At 43.8% G+C, this 18,376-nt stretch overlaps 1 protein-coding gene across 3 annotated transcripts; it reads left to right on the forward strand.

The window, feature by feature from the left end:
- Positions 1 to 6,486: 6,486 nt before the first annotated feature.
- On the forward strand, positions 6,487 to 17,031 carry LOC139382772 (transcription factor RelB-like). 3 transcript variants are annotated; one of them, XM_071126915.1, is made up of 10 exons: positions 6,487 to 8,438; positions 8,674 to 8,861; positions 10,601 to 10,933; positions 11,692 to 11,858; positions 12,069 to 12,160; positions 12,304 to 12,435; positions 12,614 to 12,718; positions 12,968 to 13,183; positions 13,338 to 13,409; positions 15,160 to 17,031. In XM_071126915.1, the coding sequence occupies exons 2-10, from the start codon at positions 8,799 to 8,801 to the stop codon at positions 15,651 to 15,653; spliced, it is 1,674 nt and encodes a 557-aa protein (XP_070983016.1). In that variant the 5' UTR covers positions 6,487 to 8,438; positions 8,674 to 8,798; the 3' UTR covers positions 15,654 to 17,031. The 3 variants fall into 3 exon arrangements, with proteins under 3 accessions (XP_070983016.1, XP_070983015.1, XP_070983017.1); XM_071126914.1 differs by lacking the exon at positions 6,487 to 8,438 and having other exon boundaries at positions 8,517 to 8,861; XM_071126916.1 differs by lacking the exons at positions 6,487 to 8,438; positions 8,674 to 8,861 and adding an exon at positions 9,247 to 10,075.
- Positions 17,032 to 18,376: the final 1,345 nt, after the last annotated feature.

Below are 18,376 nucleotides of genomic sequence, written 5' to 3' on the forward strand. Positions count from 1 at the left end.
AAGACACGGCGGTTGGACCTAAAAATCTAAAATTTGGACTCATCAGACCAAAGGACAGATTCCCACCGGTCTAATGTCCATTGCTCGTGTTTCTTGGCCCAAGCAAGATTCTTCTTATTATTGGTGTCCTTTAGTAGTGGTTTCTTTGCAGCAATTCAACCATGAAGGCCTGATTCATGCAGTCTCCTCTGAACAGTTGATGTTGAGATGTGTCTGTTACTTGAACTCTGTGAAGCATTTTTTGGGCTGCAATCTGAGGTGCAATTAAATCTAATGAACTTTTCTTCTGCAGCAGAGATAACTCCTAATGAGAGCCAGTTTCATCATAGCGCTTGATGGTTTTTGCGACTGCACTTGAAGAAACTTTGAAAGTTCTTGAAATTGTCCGATTTGACTGACCTTCATGTCTTAAAGCAATGATGGACTGTTGTTTCTCTTTGCTTATTTGAGCTGTTCCTGCTGTAATATGGACTTGATCTTTTACCAAATCTGTATATTCTAGATTTAAAGATTCTAGATTTAATTTTGGATTGGAGATGCTTAATGTGAGTTTGAAAGGAGAGTTTACATTCTAACCAGACACATAGAATATGTGGACAAATACATATACCTAAGTCAGAACCGTCCAGAGTAGTGATGCTGGACGGCCGGGCAGCGATCGGTTGAAGAGCATGCATTTAGTTTTACTTGCATTTAAGAGCAGGCTAAAATGATTGCCACCAATTTCCAGCCATTTTTGATCGTGGAGGACAGAGGTTTTAGAAATTATAGCAATAGTCTAAATCCAATGTACACAATTCAGAGCAGGAAAACCCTTTCAAAAATCACTTATTCCACAACTGTACGAGAGCACACATGCTTCAGTATGGGAAGAGGTCCAAAAACCTACTGCAGTTTGCCTTACCACTGACTGCTGGACATCAAGGGTACCCACTTCTTCTTACATGTCGGTTACCTGTCACTTCATTGAAGATTTTTCGATGTCTAGCTGTCTTCTGGACTGCTTTGAGTTCAGCGACAGACACACCTCAGAGAAATTGGCAGAGGAACTGTTGAGAGTGGCCAGAGAATGGCAAGTAGATGGAAAAGTGGTCTGTTGTGTTAGCGACAATGCAGCTAACATAACCAAAGCCATGAAAATGTTCAACTGGACACATCATCCATGTCTTGCCCACACAATCAACCTGATCGTAAGAGATGCTCTGACGGTGATGAAGCCCACTGTGGACAAAGTGAAAGCAGCTGTGGAATACTTCCACAGGAGCACAGTAGGTCCTGAAAAACTAAAGTCTACACAACACCAGATGGGAATGCCTGAGCTGAGGCCTAAACAAGACTGCACTACAAGGTGGAATTCAGCATTTTATATGCTGAAGCAGTTTCTTGAGTCAAAAGATGCCATCATCTCTACCCTGGCCATTGTCAATGCACCTGTTGATGCTCTGACCCAAGAGTAATGAGAGGTGGTGGAGGAGTCCTGGAACCCTTTGAGCAGGTCACTATGGAGATCAGTGGAGAGAGATACAGTAAGCAGTTATTACTACATCATTATTTAATCCAGTATTATATATGTATATGAGAATGTAGTATCTGTGGACAAAACATGAACCCGAACTAATAAGGTACTGTTCTCTCTTTTCAGCTATGTGACAGCCTAAAAAATGATACTCCTGTGTAAAGGTCTGCAGCGAATCACAGCCAGCCGCCAGAGAGAAGCAAATGTAACCACAGGACATGTGACAGAGTTGATGGACAGCCTATGTTCATCAATGGACAGAAAGTTCCACAGAATGGAATATAATCACATGCTATCAGAAACCGCTGCACTTGACCCCAGGTTTAAGAAGTTAGCATTCAGTGATGCCAGAGCGATTGATGAGGCTCTTCAAAGAATAACCTCAGGGAGCAGGGAGCAGGGAGGGACATCCCCAGCAGTCAGCTGGCTCAGGCACCAGGGCAACAGGAAGAAGAGGGATCAGATGGAGCAGAAGAACGAGCAGTAGTGCCACAAACGTCTGCTGTTTGGATGCTGTTTGACGAGAGAGCAACTGGGGATGCAGCACAAAGGAATCCCTCAGCAGATGCCATAATGGAGGTCCGATCCTATTTGGAGGAGCCCCTCCTCCAAAGATCTGCAGATCCTCTGAGCTGGTGTAAGAACAAGGCCTCTGTCTACCCATGGCCTACTAAAGTCACGACAGGGAGACTCTGCATAGTGGCCACATCCGTTCCCTCTGAGAGGGTCTTCTCAAAAACGGGACAAATAATTACTGAGAAGAAACTGCATCAGCCCCATCAGCCCCCTTTGCATTCAGCTTGTATTTCTGAATGCAAACCTCTCATAAAAGCAAAATATGGTCAGCATTGCTGTGTGCTGCTGGATATAACATGGCAATAAAGAAGCAAGAGAAAAAAGAGGGACCAGTTTAATGTTTTAAGTGGGATGCTACAGTTTTGCACATTGTTACTTATTTTTCTTTGATATGGTGCAATATTCTATTATTATGTTGTTCAGATTGTATTCGTTTTGAATTGTTACATTTATATGACCTTTGTTTATATATATTTAAAAAGTCATACTTTAAATGCACATGTGTAATAGCACCCTTCGTTTTAACATTTATTTCAATTTGTGGGATGCTGCAGTTTTGCAAATTGTTATTTATTTTTCTTTGATATGGTGCAATATTATATTATGCTGTTCAGATCGTATTCGTTTTGAATGGTCAGATTGATATGCACTTTGTTTATATACATTAAAAAGTTATACTTTAAATGGAAATGTTTAATAGCATTCTTTTTAATAACAAAACAATTCATTTTTAAATGCATTGTGATTAAGGTAGAGTATGATTTAATTTAATAATTTAATTAGAATTGTTTTAACACCAATCATAGCAAAATCTATCGCAAACTGTTTGACTTGAAAAAATACAAAACATGTTTTTTTTAAAGAGCCGTTTGAGAGCCAAAAGAGCTGGTGAGTTGAACCGAACGAGCCGGCTCACTGAAAAGAGCCGGAATGCCCATCACTGCTCCGGACAGTGCTGGTCGTAAAAAAGCTAGCTAGTTCATGGATGCAAACAATGTTCTTCCTCAAAAACACAGTAAAACGACATAATCTGTTTCAGTAGCTATAGTTATTTTTTTTAACGTAGTTATTACACATTGATTACACTCTCACTCGTATATCATGTCACAACGATTCACCTATACGTATGCTATGAGTCATAGATTTTCATTTGCATAAAATTCGTTTGGACTGCGCCCAATTCTCAGGTACCGATGAAAGACGTTCACTAAACTTTCTGTTCTTCTGAGGTCAAATTAGCTAGCTAGTTAACAATGGCAGCTCAATTAATCGAAAATTGTAAATCTACCATCTCTGATTGCACCAGGCTGCTGCTCACGGACAGAAGAGATGGACTTCAACCATCCATAGTAACGTTAACGTTGACTTAATGTTAGCTAGCTATCTAACGTCGGTGTTGAGAAGCAAAAACAAGTAGCTATTTGTATTTGCAGAGGTTTTGTGGCAACATCTACAACCAGACTGCTTAGAGACCTGGGAATTAAGGGCCAGAGCCAGCGTTCGGCAATCAAAGCTGTGTCGGAGGCGGCAGAAGGCAGCAGTCAGTGGCTCTGGATGAAGAGGAAAGACCCCAGCTGGGCCCCGAAGTGAGAGGGCCAGGAAGTATGCGGTGAACAATGCTTGACTCAGGGAGGAGGACGCCCCTGCCATGCATAGTCCCATGGGATTGTTGGCTATCAACAACAAGGCAACTCCTATGACTAATTGGGAATGGGACGCAAGCGTAGGATTGATCACCCTGTCGCTGGCCGCCTTTGGGGAGGGTGAATAGTGTGAAAGGCCGAAACACCCTAGGAACCAAAGGTACACTACTGACGATGCGCTCCCCAAATTTCACCAGGCTCACTGTTCATTAACTCTTGGAAGTGCTTGCACAAAGGATAGTAACATCTCATCCTGTGTTCTTGGAATCTACATCGCTGGTCCGTACAATTTACCTTATTTTAGCGCCCCCAAAAACGTAGTACTTCCAGATCAACTGTAATATCAATACCATTGTAAAGCACACTTTCTCCCCTTTCCAACAAAATCAATGACGACCTTCACCTCTAAAATGTAAATAAAACACTATAAAGAGTTTCTATAATGTGTCATTACCTATACCTATTGGAAGGTTTGTGTCGAATTTGAATCGGGAATTTTAGGGCGCCGCTAAAGTTATCTTCAGAAGTAAACAGCGGCTTTTTCAAATCATGATGACTTGCAGTGATCACGAAAACGAAAAAGGACTTGATATCCCCCTTACCCTGTCCCTGTGTTGTTTTTAAACGGTGAGAGAAGCGCTACACCTGGTGGAGAGAGGCTGTAAAGACACAGAGTGAGTTGCTTTATGCGTGCAGTACGTTACGTCATGACGCATCACAATTTAACGTACGGGGGGGGGGGGGGTTCAGTTTTTGCAACTTTCTCCAATACTATTGAGCCATTACCATGTCAATCAACGCTTGATTAGAAATGTAGTTCACACTCTAGATTTTGATGTCAACACAGACGTTTTCATTGCAACCTCGTTTGAATGTAGTGGTTACGCAAATGTGTACCGAAAGGGGTTGGTCACGGTTAGATAATGTAACGCTACCAACGGCGTTAGCTAGCTAGATCTGCCATTGACAGTAAACTGAACTCAAGATCGCTAGCTAACGTCACTCGTCTATAATCTAGTTATGGAATCAGTAAAACGTAGTAACGTTAGCCAGCTAGCAATGTAGTTAAAACTGTATCGCACGGTTGTCATTGTTAGACCATGTTGCGGAGCCTTCGGTGGGCAAGCGGTCATTTGATTGATGAAGAGTTGGCCAGCAATCTAATTGCTGTTGCAGGCAGAGGAGTTCCTACAAGAGACAATGGACATCCAACAACGGGAACTTTACCAAGATGGAAAGTTGTTACATTTGTACAGCATGAGTGGCAAAGGCTGAGATTGTATAATTTTACTTGTCCTGTGTTAAGTATCCTGTGTCAAGTCTGGGGTTGTGTGTGCATCTCTATCTAGCGAAGTCAATCAATAAATACAAATTTGGTTGGCCTAGCTAATGCTGTTCCTAAATTCTATATTGTGCTCTTATAGTCTTTTAATCTAAAAAGATTTTTAGTAGTGTATGTTGTTTCACCTGTTTTGTGATTGTCTCCACCTCCCTCCAGGTGTCGCCCATCTTCCCCATTATCCCCTGTGTATTTATACCTGTGTTCTCTGTTTGTCTGTTGCCAGTTCGTTTTGTTTGGTCAAGCCTACCAGCGGTTTCCCTCTGTTCCTGTCTCTCGGTTGTTCCTTTTTTCTAGTTTTCCCGGTTTTTACCTTTTCCCCACCTATCTGGATTACTGACTCCTGCCTGCCCTTGACCTGTCTTTTGCCTGCCCCTGTTGGATAAATAAACTGTTGTTAATTCGACATTGTCTGCATCTGGGTTTTTACCTGAAACGTGATAATAAGCTTTGGGTGACATGAGAAAGCAAGAAATGGTAGTTATGCTTAGCTTATAACAAGTGTACCTCTTCAATTTACCTCTCCAAATTAATTTAGGACCATCAACTGTCTGAGACACACAGGAGGTATCCCATCCACCAGAGCCAGTGAGTTCTGATCAGTCTGATTCTGTGCTCTGAGTTGGAGCTTGAGGTAGGCTATACATTAAACAACTGTTGAAAAGTAAATATCTCCCATTTATAACACTGCACTAATCCATCAAATGTTCTCACATGTGCCTTGTGTTTGATTACATACACAGATGAACTAAAAACACTAGCACTGCAAACACTCAGAACAAAGAGAACAGCAGTGCCTGGACTTTGCAGTCTCCCTCTTTGAGTCCCTCTTGAGAGACAGGCAGAACCTCCCAACCACACAGCACCCACCTCTCTAGTCCACACAATAATTCAGTAGTTCAGTCTATGATTGTCATGTGAGTGTACCTGGGTGACTGCAACTACGGAGCTTCTATGTCCTCAGGGTCAATTTTGGGGATTTATTTTTTGAAATTTGTTTTTATTCTTTATATGTAAATGACATTTTATAGCTGTTTTAATATAATATATACATTCCTGAATAGTACGATCGCAGCCATTATCAGATATTATTTCTAGACAAATCAAACACAATTATAATACTGGTAAAAATGGTGTTTCAATAAAAAAAAATTCTGAACTCTTGTAGGGCCAAAGTGCCCGAAGTTGCAGAATCACCCCCCAGAATCGAAGGTTGGTTTTCACAGCTGTTGCACAAGGTGTTCAATGTTGTAAATTGTAAGGTATCCCTTTACGGTATTCGTTAGTTCAACATGATTAATTATTGTGTCCTAGAACCTACAATAGATGCATATATTCAACCACAAGGGTGTACTAATGAGCTATGCGAGTATCATAAGTATCATAAGAGAACTACTGAAAGTAATATTATTTCAGTGAAGATAAGGGAACGACAGGTCAAATTAAAAACATGCCAGCCAGACAAGCCAGTGTATGAATCAAACGCATTTTCATATGAATGAAGTGGAAATTAGCTGATTTTGTGATCTGTAAGGTAAGTAACATTAATGTGTCAAACAAATCACACATTTTCTCTATTTCCGAAACGTAGCAAAGTTTAAGACATGGATGTCATGTTCTTGAAATGTTAACAAGGTACCCAAAAACACTTGGAAGTAATGTTTTCGTCATATTAGCTCAACAAACCTCGTTTAAAACAGGGGAAATTTTCGCGGTAATGATCTCCAAAATTCGATGCATTAGGTTGATATAGCAACGAACGCTAATAGTTGATCGAACCCCATTGTGATTTGGAGGGACACTTTTTGCCATGACACCCCCATTGATTTGGTTAGTCACTCTTACGCGAACATATTTCCACTTATGCCCCCCAAAACGCCAGGGCCGGCGCTGTTTGGAGGTGTGGGTATTGATGTGGGTATGCAGACCTGCGAGCAACTGCGGTCCCTCATGATGAGTTCGGATTTTTTTTTGTGGCCCTCACCACTGTCAAAATTGCTCATCTCTGACATAAAGGATATATTAATTGGATTAGTTGGCATATCGTTTGAATCACACCGGGATGCACCACCATGAGAAATTGCATGTTTGTGCACTACCAGTATCCTTCCTCATTCTATTATAAATATCCCACTCTATTTTGCATTAAACAATGAAATATACTATTCTATTTTCTGAAATATACTTAGTGCAAGTAGCTATATTTTTAAAGTACAATAATCGATCCCATTGTGCGTAAAAACCGGACATGAGGAAGGGTCTTCTTTTTTATATCAGGATATTCACACTCGGGTCATTGCACTTTGCGGCTATTATAAAACAGTAGTTTGCAAAATATAGTTGATGATATGAGCCGTCATCTGAAGTTTCTACATGGCTACTGCCGGCACAACACTGACTCTGGGGGTTTCCCAAGCAGTGATGTAAGGGGATTTCCACCCAACCGAACAGCCAGTCAAATCCATCCAACAAGTGCGGAACTAAACGCACACTCGAACAGGGCGCTTGTGAGGCGACTCATTTTAGCCATAACATATGCACTAGCTCATCGCATGCAGGAGATGTAGAATTTGTATGCTTTTTAACAACGAAAGGCCAATTGAACCATATCGAAGTACAAGAGCGAAGAGAGGACAATATTTGATTGCAGTAGCCTACCATGGCCACGAAATGATCGGCCAGGGGAAATAGGGCGGAATTGTGTTTGTGTCTGTTTTTTTTTTTTTAATACTCGAACAAGGTTTTCAGCTCCAGGACAAACGTCGTAACGTGCCATGAGAAACATGAGTGTTCAAAACTGCACTGCAAGTAAGTGTCTTTGCTTTTAAATAAACGGAATCTGAGTTATGCATCAACGGTGTCTGATGTGTGTTGACCCAAGTCATTCACATTCGCACGAACAGTAGTATAATTTTCATAAATAATTTATCTACTTGTAGTGTAAACGCATTGTCACGGGTCTGTGTCAAAAAGTGGACAGACTGCAGGGGCCTAGACAAGAGATCCTATAGTGTAAACGGCACACACGGCCTTGCTATTCAAACTGCACACACTCCCATGCTATTCAAACGGCACACACTGCCCATGCTATTCATTTGACAGTTTGTGTTGTCATTCTGTCTTCCCCAGCGTGACTGACAGTTGAGTAGAAGGGTCAACACCCACTTCAGAGACGTTAGTCTTAGACACTAGTCTTAGGCTACCTGTTAAACCTATACTATTACATTGCAATACATACATGTTATACTTACACTATTACAATCACTGTCATACATGTATATAGTCTTGCCTGCCACAAAGTAATCATTAATGAGTTAACTCACTTTTTTTTCTCTCCCGCTTTGTACAACAGCAAATGACTTGGGTGAGTAGGCTATTTGTTATTAATGTATTGTTTAAAAAAAAAAAGGCTAGTAGTCATATAGTCTACGTATGTGCCTCCTAGGCCTGTGCATCATGCTCATGGTTTGATGTAGCTGGTACTGTACACATACAGACGTGGATCACACTCAGATGGCCAACCCACCAGCTCAATGTTTGCAGGCCCCCCATCAGCGTGTTTGCAGTCTCCCTCATCCCACTCCCTCTACTCTTTTTAGACATCATTCAGGAGGTGATCTCTGCAGACCGAGAGTTTCCCTGTCAGGCCCAGTCTCGTTTCTGCCTCCCCAGACCTCCTCACCCCCCCGTAGACTCTGACCCCCAGGCCCAGAACCACAGGGCCATGCCCAGGCAGACACCCTCCTCGACGCCCCCAGTACTGGTGCCAAGGGGCACGACCTCCAGGGTGAGTACCAGGCCTTTCGGGATCTAATACAAAAATATATTCAAGAAATGCTACATTTCTACACGGGAGAGAGTCTTTGTTAGGCCATTGATTCATAGAGTTCAACAGAAAAATGGAGGGGTTGACTTTTTGGTATTTGACATTTCATTAGGTTCCCCATTAGCTGTCGAAAAAGCAGCAGCTACTCTTCCTGGGGTCCACAGATGGCCTACACACCAGCTCAAAACTTGTAGTTGTTGTGTGGTGGTTAGTTAGTGATTTGATTTGTTTCTGCAGACACTCAGGTACTCTTTGTGGTCGCATCAGTTCACACTGTCAGGGCTTGGTATCTCAGTTTGTTGTAATAGCTGGGAGATAAAGTCAAGAAAACAGCTTAAGGTCTAGTCTTATCTGGGAAGTGTGCCATCGCTTCCTCGTGGGCTAGTTGTGGGAACCAAGGCCGACAGACACACCTCAGGGATAAGTGAAACTCAACTACTCACAGTTTCCATGGATAACCATGGTGACTCAATTCACTGGTGCTTTGACTTCTAAGGCGGCCTTGATTACCTTGTTGTCATGCCTTGGGTTGCTGTTCTCCAATAGTCTGGAACTCACAGTGAGACAATTGTGGTCTGTGTACGTCTGTGAGTCAAAGCGGTGCCTTGAGAGAGACTGTGAGCTGAGTTGACACACCCCCGTCTGCATGTTGTGGCATCTCGTGGGGGAGGTGGCAGAAAAAGGAGAGAAAGAGTGTCATCTGATTCCTACTTTCGTTTTGAGTTCCCTTCCTTCCTGGACCCTACCCTTTCAGGGTGGAAGTTCACATTCGGAGGCTTTTCTGCTTTTCTAATTGGTCGATCTGCTGTAGATTATGTCAACTTCCTGTTTCCTGAACATGCGCCTCCCGGCTCGATCCTAGTTGCTTTTGTGTAGAGGCTCTAAGGCATGCCAACACTATTACTCTTACACACTCGCACACATACTCCGCCTGTAGACGCTACTTTGCGGTGGAGCACAATGATCTCACACGCACCTCTTTTTGCTCATACTTGCTCAACTTCTGGCGGTTTGTTTAGACAGACTTGAGTTGTAAGGGCAGCTTGTAATAACAAAGGGAGAAGGCGATCCCTTAAGTCGGTCAGCTTTTTTTCTCTGTTCCGGTTTGCTTTTGGTGAGTAGTTTTTCCTGTTGCTGGTCTCTAGGGATTCTTCAAACGGGCTGTCAATTAGAAGGTATGTGGTTGAACTTGGAGAGTGAAGGGCAAAGTGTGTGTGAGAGAGATTGTGTCTGTCTGTAATGACCACAGGCCGTTTAAAAAATAAATAAATAATGTATATAAGTATACCATTTTGACGTGTAAGAGAACCTAGGAGAAATGGGCAGACGGACAGAGCTAGAGAGATGGAGGCATGAAGGATGGAGAACAGTCATGCATCTCAGCAGCCTGAGAGGGTGGAAGGGAGACGGAAGTATAGAGGGGTTAACCAAAAACGGAAGGGGTGCTCTCTAGTTTAACGGTTGAAAGGGGGGCATGGCAACAGAATGTGTCAAATGAGGACATAGAAAGTGGTGTACTGAGAGGGAGTATGTAGATAACCTGCATTATTATTGTTTATCTTTGAAAACGCTCTCACCATTTCACTCTCAGTACCGTCATGATGATGTTTTGGATGCAAAGTTAACTGTTTGTTGTCTGCTGTGTTCTTTACATGGATTTTTAAACATGGCCACTGACTTTAAACGATGTCTCTCTGCAGCCGCCCTGCTTCTTCCCTCAGCCCCAGCACACCTCTAGCACCAGAGATATGGCAGCACCTCACCCCACTCGTGGGGTCTCTCACTCGGGCTCAAACGGACGAGGACGGGGGTCCTCTGGTTCAGGGACTTCCAGGGGGCCAGATAGTCCCTCTCGACAGGCCCAGACAGACACAGATCTGCTGGAGCAGATCCTGGAGAGGCCCACCCTGGCTGTGGTAGAGCAGCCCAAAGAGAGAGGCATGAGATTCCGTTATGAGTGTGAGGGCCGCTCGGCCGGGAGCATCCTAGGGGCCTCCAGTGGAGACTCCACCAAGACCCTGCCTGCTATAGAGGTACCCAATAGATCCATATTGTAGTTTGTATTTATTTGAAGTTGATTTGAAACACTTTCATTTAAGACAACTTAGCGAAGTCGCAGTTAATGCCCTTATTCTTGTGATAAGGGACATCTTTCATCGTGACCACTTGGTTTAACGTCTCATTAATATAGAACCTAGTCCTTATATTTGTTTACTGCAAATTGTGTTCCCAATGTCATCCCTAACTTGCACTGGATTTGTATGTTTGTGTGGGAAGTGGAAGGGGGTTAACGGAATGTACCATCTATCCCAGAATAAAGGTGTTTCCCCCCTTGTTGGTTTGGCTGCCCTCAACATGTAGAGCCTTGCTAGTGTAAGGAGCAGGGGCAGAGGGGAAGGGGGAGGAATTACATGTAACTGAAATAGAAAGTACCCCACAAATCCACAAATTTGTGTGGTTCAAACTAAGGGGATTACCCCCCCCCCTTTAAACACTGTTGATTCGCACCCACATACTACAATTCAGACCGCATCCCTCTAAGATTAACACTACCAGACAAGTGTGAAGTTTGACAGTTGAAAGGGAGAGTTTTTTTTGGTTAATCACTGCACATTTATTCAGTTTTAATCATGCTCTCACTTGCGTTGGAGGAAGAAAGACGGTTTGATTGATGCATATCTCCCCCCCCCCTCTTTCTTTGTCCCTCTCCCCCGCTTTCTCTCCCCGTTTCTTTCTCGTCTTCACACTCTTTCCCCTCTCCTCCCTCTTTCCCCTCTCCTCCCTCTTTCAGCTCCAGGGTCCCATTCAGAACATAAAAAAAGTGATGGTCACTGTTTCCCTGGTGACCAAAGACTACCCGTACCGCCCACACCCCCACTGCCTTGTGGGTAAAGACTGTGCTGACGGTACCGGAATCTGTGTCATCTGCTTAAACCCTCACAGCAACCGACGTCACAGGTGCCCCTCTCTTTCTCTCCTCTATTCATCGCTCTCTTTTCTTGACAAGTGCATTTTCTCGCTTTGTCCACCAGAGGCCCATATCCTATTTCTTTCTCGTTCATTCTTCACCTCTTTGGGAGTGCTTTGCCAGGAAAGTGCACTAGGTTAGTGTAAACATGTCTGTTTTTAATGGTTGGTAACCGACCATGTTCTGTGTGCATCATGCAGTTTCGCTAACCTGGGCATCCAGTGTGTCAGGCGGAAGGAGCTGGATGCCTCTCTAGAGAAGAGACGGAATCAGAAGATCGACCCCTTTAAAAGTGAGCAGAGCCCTGACACGCACATTAAGCACATCGCAAGCACACGCAGAACTTACCCAATTACATAAACCCAATATCATTGTACAAGAAAGTTGTATTTTCATTAGCCGTAGGGTAATATCTTCTCCTCTGTCCTCCCACAGCGGGCCACTCTAAAAGCATCGAGGACATGGACATGAACGTGGTGCGGCTGTGTTTCCAGTGTGAGCTGGAGTGGGAGGATGGAAATAAGGACTTCCTGAACCCCATAGTGTCCAACCCCGTCTATGACAAGAGTAAGATCACCACCCCCCCTCCCAAACGTCCTCCTGACACGGACACCTGCGCATGACTGCTTTTACAATCGTCTTCAAACGTGATACGAACCAGTACCGTCACACCACAGCTATGTAAATGTACTTCCTTCCTGAACCATCTAGCAGGTGCTCAGTGTGTGTGTGTGTGTGTTTACAGAGGCGACCACCACATCTGAGTTGAAGATCAACCGTCTGAACATTGTTAAAGGGCCATGCACCGGCAAGACTGAGATCTACATGCTCTGCGACAAAGTCCAGAAAGGTGAGATCGAGCCAGACTCCCAAGTTGTAACATAGAAACACTGTGTTGAGCGCGCTGATATCTAGCAAATTAAAGGGCGAAGGCAAAATCCTGTTTTAAACAACTCGATGGAAGTGGCACATGATGTGTAATGACACCTCTCTGGAAATACACGGTTGAAGTCATACAGCCTGCAGGACTATACAAGCTGATTGGTGTGTGTGTGTGTGTGTGTGTGTGTGTGTGTGTGTGTGTGTGTTTCCCACTCAGACGACATAGAGATAATCTTCAAGAGGGGGTCTTGGGAGGCCAAGGCGGAGTTTGCCCAGACGGACGTCCACCGGCAGATCGCTATCGTGTTCAAGACCCCGTCCTACCAGGAACAGGACGTGGGGGAGGAAGTGAAAGTAAATGTCCTCCTGCGTCGTCTCTCGGACCACATGGACAGTGACCCCGTCACGTTTACCTACCAGCCCGACAACACAGGTTGATACAACTTATGAATGATATATATATATGATATCATAATGCTGTGTTATATAACATGTTATGTATTGTGCAATAATATAACATTATAGAGATAAGAGCTATTCAAACAGAGGATGAAAGATCTTTTTTTCTGTTTTGATGCCGTGTTCAGATCCATATGAAGTGAAGCGGAAGAGGAAGATAAAGTCGGACATCGGCTTCACAGAGAGGTCCTGTGTGGCAGGTGAGGATTGGCCTCGGGCTCTTTCTCTTTCCAGCTTAAACTTCTGCACCTATTGCAGGACAGAAAGTAAAAAAATAAAATGAAAGCGAGACCAATAACAGCTGCTTACACAGGACCATCTCCGAAACAAATGACTGTACATCTGAGTGTCAATAAGGTGTTCTTATATTCAGTGCATTTGGGAAGTATTCAGAGCCCTTGACTTTTTCCACATTTTGTTACATTACAGCCTTCAATTGTTGTTGTTTTTCTCATCAATTTACACACAATACCCCATAATGACAAAGCGAAAACAGGTTTTTAGAAAGTTTAGCAAATGTATTACAAATAAAAAACAGAAATACCTTATTTACTTACATAAGTATTAAGACCCTTTGCTATGAGACTCGAAAATGAGCTCAGGTGCACCCTGTTTCCATTGATCATCTTTGAGATGATTCTACAACTTGATTGGAGTCCACCTGTGGTAAATTCAATTGATTGGACATGCTTTGGAAAAGCACACACATATAAGGTCCCACAGTTGATAGTGCATGTCAGAGCAAAAACCATGACATAAGGTCGAAGGAATTGTCCATAGAGCTCCGAGACACGATCTGGGTGAAGGGTACCAAAAAATGTCTGCAGCATTGAAAGTCCCCAAGAACAAAATGGCCTCCATCATTCGTAAATGGAAGAAATATGCAAATATCAAGACTCTTCCTGGAGCTGGCCACACGGCCACTGAGCAATCGGGGGAGAAGGGCCTTGGTCAGGGAGGTGAATAAGAAACCGATGGTCACTCTGACGGAGCGCCAGAGTTCCTCTGTGGAGATGGGAGAACCTTCCAGAAGGACAGCCATCTCTGCAGCACTCCACCAATCAGGCCTGGTAGAGTGGCCAGATGGAAGCCACTCCTCAGTAAAAGGCACATGACAGCCCGCTTGGAGTTTGCCAAAAGCCACCTAAAGGACTCTCAGACCATGAGAAACAAGATTCTCTGGTCTGGTGAAACCAAGATCGAACCCTTTGGCCTGAATGCCAAGTGTCACATCTGGAAGCATGGTGGTGGCAGCATTATGCTGTGGGGATGTTTTTCAGTGGCAGAGACTGGGAGACTATTCAGGATCGAGGGAAAGATGAGCGGAGCAAAGTATAGAGAGATCCTTGATGAAAACCTGCTCCAGAGTGCTCAGGACCTCAGACTGGGGTGAAGGTTCACCTTCCAACAGGACAACAACTCTAAGCACAGAGCCAAATCAAATTTGATTTGAAGACAACACAGGAGTGGCTTTGGGACAATTCTCTGAATGTCCTTGAGGGTCCCAGCCAGAGCCTGGACTTGAGCCCGATCATACATCTCTGGAGAGACCTGATAATAGCTTTGCAGCGACGCTCCCCATCCAACCTGACAGAGCTTGAGAGGATCTGCAGAGAACAATGGGAGAAACTCCGCAAATACAGGTGTGCCAAGCTGGTAGCGTCATACCCAAGAAGACTCAAGGATGTAATCGCTGCCAAAGGTGCTTTAACAAAGTACTGAGTAGAGGGTCTGAATGCTTATGTAATATTTCATTATTTTATACATTTTCAAAAGATTCTAAAAACCGGTTTTTGCTTTGACATTATGGGGTATTGTCTGTAGATTGATGAGGAAAAAATATAATTGCATCCATTTTAGATTAGGACTGTAAACGTAACAAAATGTGGAAAAAGTCAAGTGGTCTGAATACTTTCCGAATACACTGTAAGTCCTTTCTATCGCCCACAGTTCAAAATGTGGCTGCAGCAGGAGCCTCCACCTCTCAGCCATTCGAGCCGTTCACCTTCCCCCCAGCAGAGAGCCAGCTGGTCCCAGAAGAGTTGCATCCTCCTGCCCAGACTGGGGCCTCCACCATGGGGGAGATCCACTACAATGACCTCCAGGAGGACAACTTCTTCAATGAGGACATGAGCCCAGACGACATCAGTATGCTCTCTCGAATTCTGTTCAGTGACCCTGCCCTCCTTGGCTTTGGCCAGGAGCTCAACTCCAACTTCACCACAGGCGTCATGGACATGAACTTTAACTTCAACCAGGGTGGGTCTGGGCAGGACTTGGGCTACTATAACGACCTGCAGTTCAACCAGCTGGTCAACGAGAATCAGGCCTCTCCGATGGACCTCCTCCCAATGTTACTCCGCGGCTCCGCCCCTCAGGACCAGGGCCAGTGTGATAACGAGGGGTGTGATTTGGTCCAGGTAAAGACAGAGGGGGACCTATGAGGACAAAACGTAACCCCTTAAGACTGAATGTGGCGCGAATGTAGCCCCTAAACATTAAGGGGCTTTTGTTGTGTTGCTCCTCAAACCAGAAGTGTAGGGTGTGTAAAGTCCTAACTCTGTTAGGACTTTAACTCTGCCCTGTGACAGTCATCTCACCCAAATAAAGTACAGTATGAGAGTTTGAACACACACAGGTAATAGCAGTAGCACCTTGTACCTTAACGTTGTGGTTACCCCTTGCCCCCAAAGGCCTCGCTGGCTGAGGCTATAATCCAGACCCCTGTTCCCCCCCTTCCCACACACAACCACTACCAGACCCTAAAAGGATACGTTTCAAAATGTCTGCCCGGACCCAAGTCTCTGAGTGTACTGTGCTGCCTTCACCATGCTGCTAACATTAGCCTAAGGCTAATAGCTGTGATCAGCACAGCACTCACGGAAGACATGTAGCTTTCGCTCCTCCGGGGGACCAGAGTGATACTGGTGGAGGCGAGTTGCCCTTCCACTAGGCTAACCATGGGTGTTAAGAACGATTCCTACCTACCCATTGTCATTACTACCTGTGGTGACCAAATACAAAACGAACACACAAACTCAACCCTTGTCTGCCCTATCAGTTTTCCTTGTCAGGCTCCGTCCTTACTGTGTATATATTGTGACTGAGGCAGACTTCCACCAGGACCTGCAGGAGATTCCTGATTTTGAGGGTTCAACTGAAGGAAAGCACAACAAAAGGGCTCGATTCAATCCGTATCGCGGATGTTCAGCGCTATAGCGCGATTGAAATTTCAAGGTCATTTCCAATTGAGCCGACACATGCACCATTTACCAGGAATGCAGTCTCTGCGAATGCGGCATCATTGCCGTTACATTTACATCGCACTGTAGCAAGGATCTTCAGCACTACAGATTGAATCGAGCACTAAGCATTTAATTGTTGGCGCAAGACAACCTGAAAACTAACGCTCTTTGGAGCAATTGTTAAATAAAAAGGGACCAACCACAAATGCTGTTTTATTTTTCACTTTCCATATGTGATATATTCTTTGTTGTATAGTCAAAGTTGTATCGTCAAAAGTTCCTTTCTTTTGACTGGTATCTGTAGTTTTTGAATGTTGACATTAGTTTTAACCTCTGGCTCACCTGTTGACTCTGTTCATTGTAATAACCAATCTCCATGTACAGTAGAAACGACCATAGTCCAATGCGCTGTCCATCTGTTCCTAGTGTTAAACATGTTCAGATTATGTTCTGTGTATGTTCAGATTCACAGCTTCATTGTACACTGTATGCCAGACTCCACCCTTCACACTGTAGTGTTTAGATTTTTGTCATTAGTATTTCAAAAAATAAAATGATTCCAAGTCTTCATCTTAAACTCTGGTCACATCAAGTGGGTTTTGTTGTTGGCCATATGGGCTATTTAATATTAATTACATGATAGCTTTATTAATTTTGTAAAAACCTAACTGGCCAATGATAAAGGAGAGAGAAAAAGAGAGAGGGACTGAATGAAAGACAGAGGGAAAGAGGCAAAGGCTGTGGGAGAACGGGGAGCCAGACGAGTGTCTGCCCTCCTGGGTTCGTCTTTGTGTTCAGGCACTGCCGCTTTTAATGCCATCCTATTTTTAGCTGCCACAGCTTTTGTTGCCAGGTCATAGTCCAGCCCACTCACATTCCTAAAAGCCTCACTCACATTTACTCCAAAAACTACGTGACTTCCCCTAACCTCACCAACACAACACAGTCTTCTTGTACATGGGCCCTGACTTGACAATAAGTGTACAACACAGAAATATATGGTTTGTGTTGTATGTAACTGGTGTTTTATCTCATGTAAAAGCAGAGGTGCTCTTTTGTTAGCCCATCAGTTTCTGGGGAAGAGCTCTGATGAGGCGTTTCACTTTGTCCTCCAATGCCATTGGATAAGGCTTTTTGCCTGATGAGATTACACCACCTGTGAGTCACTGCATCAACAATGACTCATTCTCCCATACACCTTGTGTGTAGTGCCGCTGAAACTTCATTTGGAAGCATTTCTATTTGGATGTTAATCCCTTGTGTTCAGAGTTTTTGCTGAGTCAGAGGAGCATTATGGGAAGTTATAAGGCCACTAAAATCCAGTTCAAGCTTTCACCCAGGTTTTGATATTTAGGTACAAACAATAAACATTTTTTCATATGTTCTTACAGGAGAAGTTTAGGGGTTTGATCCGTTTTTTTTAATGCCTACTGAACGCAACCCAGTGAAAGGCTACTGTATGGCAGCAAATGTTTCACTAGAGAGGCACAAATTGTTATCTGCTAAACGGCACAAACCTGAATGGATCTCTCTTCACAGGTCCATGGTGAACGATATGACGACATACATTCGTTTAATACGCTCAATAAGGCCCAGTCTGAGCAGGTGTACCACACACTGTGCTTTTCACTGTTCACCAACACTGGAAATAGCGTTTCATAAAGCCACAGGGAAACTCCACGCTGGGCTCGCAACCAAAAGTTAACTTACCGTATGTACACAGTTAGTTACACACTGATGAGTATTACTAGAGGTAAATCTATACACATTTCCTACTTTACTATATAGTGCATTTCATACTTGACTAAAGTATACACACTCATTAAATGGTTTTATTTCTATGGGCCTACTGTATATGTCCACGTGTTTTGGTCTGAATTCACTTTAAAACTAGCTCAGCAGCTTCAGAAGAATTTGCATAC

The sequence above is a fragment of the Oncorhynchus clarkii genome, chromosome 24, assembly GCF_045791955.1.
Source record: "Oncorhynchus clarkii lewisi isolate Uvic-CL-2024 chromosome 24, UVic_Ocla_1.0, whole genome shotgun sequence".
Classification (NCBI taxonomy): domain Eukaryota; kingdom Metazoa; phylum Chordata; class Actinopteri; order Salmoniformes; family Salmonidae; genus Oncorhynchus; species Oncorhynchus clarkii.

Excerpts from the sequence above, each read along its gene's own strand:
- LOC139382772 (XM_071126915.1), top strand. The coding sequence starts at position 8,799 with ATGCCCAGGCAGACACCCTCCTCGACGCCCCCAGTACTGGTGCCAAGG. Across the intron at positions 8,862-10,600 it reads CAAGGGGCACGACCTCCAGG|CCGCCCTGCTTCTTCCCTCA; the intron begins GTGAGTACCAGG and ends GTCTCTCTGCAG. Across the intron at positions 13,184-13,337 it reads CTACCAGCCCGACAACACAG|ATCCATATGAAGTGAAGCGG; the intron begins GTTGATACAACT and ends TGCCGTGTTCAG.